This window comes from Pseudorasbora parva, chromosome 20, assembly GCF_024679245.1.
Source record: "Pseudorasbora parva isolate DD20220531a chromosome 20, ASM2467924v1, whole genome shotgun sequence".
NCBI classification, from domain to species: domain Eukaryota; kingdom Metazoa; phylum Chordata; class Actinopteri; order Cypriniformes; family Gobionidae; genus Pseudorasbora; species Pseudorasbora parva.
In genome coordinates this window covers 28,025,225-28,031,245 of record NC_090191.1, presented here as the reverse complement: position 1 = coordinate 28,031,245, position 6,021 = coordinate 28,025,225, and the positions used below count along the sequence as shown (strand labels likewise).

Genomic DNA, 6,021 nt, shown 5'->3' with positions numbered 1-6,021 from the left:
CATTAATTTGCAGGTTGAACATTTATATGTAATTAAACTTTTAAAAGGCTTTTTTTCCCCTACTTTCTGTTCATATCATATCAATTATTATTATTATTTTTTTTACTGGGCACAGTTGAAATAAGAAAATTGTGTATTTGTGTGCAGATGCTTGTGTTGGTGGCAAAAAAAAAAAAAAAATTATATATATATATATGTGTGTGTGTGTGTAGGTTGCACTGTGCTACATACCAATTTAGCGCAGGAGATATATGCATGTAACACTTAAATAAAATAGCTTAGAATCAGTTTAGGGCTTTTGCTAATGCAGGGTGTGAGAGGTGTATTTAAGTTTCCTCTACATTCTAGTATGCATGATGGAAAGGAGTCAGGTGAAGGTGTCCATGTCATTATTGTTTAATCATCTCATTTATAAAGCAGTACACAATCCACATCAAATTCTTTATAGGCTCAGTTTGCAACCTTGCACAAATTTGTGACAAAAAAAGAAAAAAAAAACTTATAAAAAAGAAGTACATACAGAAAATGCACAAATGCCACTTTGGATAGTCATAAACGACAAAAAGCTTGACATAAATAAGTTAGTATAATTTCCTGTGTTTTTTTTTTTTGTTTTAATTTTTTTTTCTTTACAAAGCAGTACGCACAGGTACACTTCAATGTTTTACACACGTGCAGTGTAACGTCTTAATTTTGTTTTTTGTTGGTTTATTACATATTTTTGTCATAGTGCCATGTCATGTTCAACATGAAAGCCGAATATGTTGTGGCTTCATGTTGTTCTTAATAGTATGGCCCAGTGTTAAAGGGAAAAAGAAATATATTTATATAAACATTATGCTACACAGCAATGAATACAAAACATACAACTGACAACAAAAAAAAGCAAATTAATTGGTCACTACAGTTGCACTTTAATTTTTTTTATTTTTTATGTGTACTCAGTAGGATCTGTAGTTCATGAGAATTAATATAATTATGTCAAAATAACAAAAGGAGGGGGAAAAAATAATAATTTAAATAAAAGAAGACAAATTAGTGGAATAACCCAGGGATATAATACTGTAAAGAAGCGTGAAAACCGTAATACCACACTAGGAGTCACAGTCCCTTCAGAGAAGAACACCCCTTGACCAGGTGTTGAAACCTTGGCTGGTTAATATCATAAGTACCAATAAACATGAACGGCATTATTGCAGACAGTGACATTTGTGCAACTTAAAAACGGCCAAGATTGTGCTGCTGCTTTCGAGCATTACTATATGCATTAATTGTATTTTTGAGCATCCTGAGCCAGCCAAAACTGAGACAATGGGATTGTTTAACCATATTAAAGGGCAAAGGTGTGTGTGTATGTGTATACATATATTTACTTTAAAAGGGTTAATTTTGGGGAGACGTTTAAAAACTGCACAGCAATTCTGATTGCACAGCAATGATTGTTGTTTTGTTTTTTTATCTCTCTTAATATTACATTAAAATGTGCTACATATAAAATGAAAGTATATACATAGGTAGTAAAAGAACAAATGAAGCAACTCCAATTGCACACTGCTACATTGTCTGCTTTTGAGGCAAATATATTCTGTCGAGTGCCAAAACTTTAGTGTAAAAATTCAGTGCTTATACAGCCTCTCCAAGGCTCGATTTGTATTTTTCAACTGCTGTCCCTGTTTACTTCATAAAGCTCTTGAAGTATTTTGATGGAGAAAATAGGCGTCTTCATCTCTCTCACTCTCTCCCCTCTCTCTCTCGCTCTCTGCAGGAAAAAAAAAAAAGTTGATTAGCAAAGGAAATAACATGTCGAACGCGAGTGCAAAAATGTCACTCAGATGCACACAATACATGAAATAAATAAAACAGTATGCTTAACAAATATTAAAGCATACGTGTGCGAAGCGTTTTCAGCACTAGCGTTAATGCAAGCACTGTAGATGGAAAGCGAGGACATTTGCGCGCAAGTATATGCCTGCATTGTGAACCCGGACCCCCCTCCTCCTCCCACGCGCACACCCTACAAGAGACCTGCTGACGTGTTACTACAATGTTGTGCATTTGAGTCCCGTTTGACTCGACTGTCACTCGTGCGGTGACAGATTGTCTAAACGCTGCTTTGTTTTAAAACGCCAGAGCAAACACTTTAGACTCTGAAAGCGTGGAGCAGCGTCAACAAGGAACATTTAGCCCGTAACATACACGACAGTAAACACAAACAAACAGCGTCGTTTAACATTTTTATACAAAAGCATGCACGTTTACGTCGAAGTTCCGCGACAGACAGGCATTAAGCACGACACTCACTCACCTTGTTTACGTTTTGGGATCCGACTTGCTGGGCGCTTGCTCGAGCGAACTCGTATCCGGACAGGGGTTCGCCTCGGTCGCGAGGACGTTGGGTCTTTTACTTTGGCAAGGAAGATCTATTGGAAGAATGAAGACTTGTGTTAGAAATGCGAGTGATTTCCGTATCGGTCGCAAGCTAGACTGCAAATGCAACAGTTTCACCACTATGACTACGACGGGAGGGCAAAGCGTTTGTCCCCCGAGATCAGCGCGAAAATAGCGCTGTCACGAGCTCGCAAAACATTTACCCCGGTCTTCTGTCGACGGTCTTTTCCTCGGCGTGGAGAGCGCCGTTCGGCAGTCCGTTCGACTCCCGGTCTGCGTGCTGTCAGAGTCCCCCCCTACGCTCTCCAGGGAGGGAGTTGTCAACAAATAATCGTGGTTCCCGTTATGGTCCACAGTCCCGGTAACGTTAGAGCTAGCCCGTTTTACGTGAGGCGGTCTGATGTAAAACTCCGGGACCTCTTTGGCGTCCACCTCCTGCCACTCGTAGTTGCCCGGCGCGAGCGGCTCGTTCTTGGCGAAGTCGTAATTCCATTTTTTCTTGGACGCTTTCTCCATCTCCCGCATTTGGTCCTTGGCGTCCCTGGCAAAGTCTTCGCGATCCACGGGAGTGACGGGACCGAAGAGAGTTCGGCAGACAGACGGTTTGACGTGGTCCGCCTGCCTCGCGTCCACCCTCTCCAGCGTGGGACTTCCATTAGAGACGCGCACTTTTGACATCTTGCACATGAACGTTTGTCCGAGTTTCGCAGACGCAAAATCGAGCCAGACACGGTCTAACTAAAAGCGATCCGTCCCAAGAAAGCCGAACGAGTCGCAGAGCGCACGCATAACAAACGCGCGGATGCGTGTAGAAAGACTGGAGCGCGTGGAAAACAAGTCATGAAAACAGCGCGCGGCTCCGATCCCGTCTCGTAGTAATTCCGAAGAAAAACAGACAGGTCATTCGAGTAGGCGAGCACCCAATATGGCGATCGCAAGTAAACTGGCAGGGGAAAAAAAGATTGACAGCAAAGGCTATTTAAACAGGAGACGCCTGCGATTGGCTGGCGAGGCACGGGCCCCACCCACCATTTAAAAAAAAGATACAAACTGTAGAAACTCGCGCTCCCTTCACGGTGTCCATGTCCTCGTATTATAAGCCACTGTGGCCTAGTTTATTTCTGAATGGTTTTAAAAATGGTAGTATAGCAGTTGTTCTGACAACTGGGGTCCGGCAAATGACTTCAAATTGGATAAAACACTGTGAAAGTCACAGTGAGACTGTTTTAGTGCATTGTGCATTCATTGACCCAACTTCTAATTCAAAAATCACGTAAATGGGTGGGACATAAAGTTATATGGCATAGGGATTTTTCAAATAAGAATGTATTTGATTGGCTTGAAATTGATTACAAAAGAAATCCATATGAAAATTAAATAGTTCTCCAGTAAATCAATAATAAAAAAAAAAAAAAGTAAGGCCAAAAAATATTACATCTTAACTTGTGAATTGCAGATATTTGAAAATAAATTTTATTTATTTATTTATTTAAAGAAAGTATGAGTATAACTTTTAATTAAAATAATGTTTGAAAATGAAATTAGGCTTTTAAATATTATTTTTAAAAATGGGGTGGCTTTGAAAAGTGTGTGTGTGTGTGTATATATATATATATATATATATATATATATATATATATATATATATATATATATATATATATATATAGTGAAATATATTAAATTGAATCTTGCTTTTCTTTTGTGATCTGGCAACACAGCTGCAGACTAAAATGTGTTTTGCCATTCGTGTAAATCACGTGAATGCATTAACAAGATAATAGAAAAACTTTATAATGCACCAAGCAAGTTTATCTGTCATAAAGCCGTAATACACAATACTGTGTGATGCACATGATGAGAACATTATGATGATAATGAACATTTACTTGTTAAACCTTGGTGTGATCCGTTATCTCATTGCCAAGTCTGAGGTCATAATTGGCTGGTGGCTTATCTCTGGCAGACTTTGGCATTACCAATAATAAGTAGCTGAAATGTTCCAGCACCCCCTACAGAATTTCCTTTCAATAGTCTCGCTCTAGTGTCACAGCTGAATCATGCTGTAGAAAAAAAAAATTCAAATGTATTATTCCACCGAGATTACAGAAATGTGTGATTGTAAGTGTAGCAGGCTTTGTGGACCAAAGTGATGTATTTATTCATACTGTAAGAATTGTCAGCATGACAAAATGTTATTTGTACAAACACATAAGAGTTATACTGTCAGAAACACGTGACTGTCACAAGGGTTGAAATCAAATTTAGTTTTTTTTTAAGTGCAATGATGTTTGGGGTAATGTCATCTTAGCAATATTTATTTTGAGGAAATCTGTAGTGTTAGAAACACATGGCTTTACTGCCATCTAGTGGTTATAATGATGTCCAGTAAAAAAAAAAAAAAAAAGAGTGAAAATATTTGTGTTCAGTTCACACCTGCATAAATGAGCTGGACATTGCATCAGTGGTCATGCTGTGTTCCTGTTGGCAGTGCCTGATCATGTTGAATCCTTTGAAGGTATATCTGGCAACTTACAGATGGTGTTCTGGATAAATAGTTTCCTGTGGAGTTGAAAGCTCCCCTAAAGTGTAGCTTTAAATGCTCAAGGATGTCTGCATGGGGGTAGGTTCTCTTTTTTGGCCTATTTTGTATATAATTATATATTACAAAAATGGTCCCCCTTCTTCTTTCTTCAGGTGCTGACTTCACTCTCCTCTTTACCACTCCAGTTCCACATGGTGCCCAGCGTGCTGCTTGCTCCTCCCTCCGGTCAGGTCAGCTCCTCCATCTGTTCTGAGATCTGGCTGGATTTGAACCAGCGACCTCTGGCATTGTGTGCCAGTGCTCATACTGCTGAACCATAGATCTCTTACTATGTATGTGCTGGAACTTGTAGTTCAATACTAACCAGTTTTTTTTCCTTACTAAGCAAGTTGGGCTTTAGTAGGGCTTAAAGGGTTAGTTTACCCCAAAATGAAATTGATGTCATTAATGACTCACCCTAATGTCATTCCACACCTCTGGTCATCTTCGGAACACAGTTTAAGATATTTTAGTCCCAGATTATATGCAGTCTATGCACACTGTACTGTCCATGTCCAGAAAGCTAATAAAAACATCATCAAAGTAGTCCATATGTGACATCAGTTGGTTGATTAGAATCTCTTGAAGCATCGAAAATACATTTTGGTCGAAAAACAACAAAAAATACGACTTTATTCAGCATCAATCTTCTCTTCCGCATTTGTTTTTCAAACCTCAAATAAAGATTCAAACGGTCATGATACGTGATCCAAACTGCTGAAATCATGTGACATTGGCGATCCGAATCATTGATCGATTCACTGATTCATGGCCGTTTGAATCTTTATTTGAGGTTTGAAAACAAACGCGGAAGAGAAGACTGACTAAAATATAAAATATCTTAAACTGTGTTCTGAAGATGAAAGGAGGTCTTATGGGTGTGGAACGACATTAGGGTTATTAGTCATTAATGACATTAATTTCATTTTTGGGTGAACCAACCCTTTAAGTCAAGGTGGTAAATCTGGAAGTAAGTAGTTCCACACCTGTGGGGTTGGGGTACTGCCCAAACGCATGACAATTCTGCACACCTCCAACAGTAGGTTCGA

The 6,021-nt window shown here is 39.0% G+C and overlaps 1 protein-coding gene across 1 annotated transcript; it reads right to left on the bottom strand.

Moving 5' to 3' along the window:
• Positions 1 to 372: 372 nt before the first annotated feature.
• Positions 373 to 3,346, bottom strand: cdkn1ba (cyclin dependent kinase inhibitor 1Ba). The gene is made up of 3 exons (XM_067427983.1): positions 2,592 to 3,346; positions 2,306 to 2,420; positions 373 to 1,759 (listed from the first exon to the last, which is right to left on the bottom strand). Exons 1-2 carry the CDS (start codon positions 3,073 to 3,075, stop codon positions 2,311 to 2,313), a joined length of 594 nt encoding a protein of 197 aa, XP_067284084.1. The 5' UTR covers positions 3,076 to 3,346; the 3' UTR covers positions 373 to 1,759; positions 2,306 to 2,310.
• Between the last annotated feature and the right edge of the window lie 2,675 nt (positions 3,347 to 6,021).

What these genes read in the sequence shown, in the direction of transcription:
- cdkn1ba (XM_067427983.1), bottom strand. Translation starts at nt 3,075, where the DNA reads ATGTGCAAGATGTCAAAAGTGCGCGTCTCTAATGGAAGTCCCACGCTG. An exon ending in ACCGTCGACAGAAGACCGGG is followed by an intron (nt 2,421 to 2,591) that starts GTAAATGTTTTG and finishes TTCTTCCAATAG; the next exon opens with ATCTTCCTTGCCAAAGTAAA.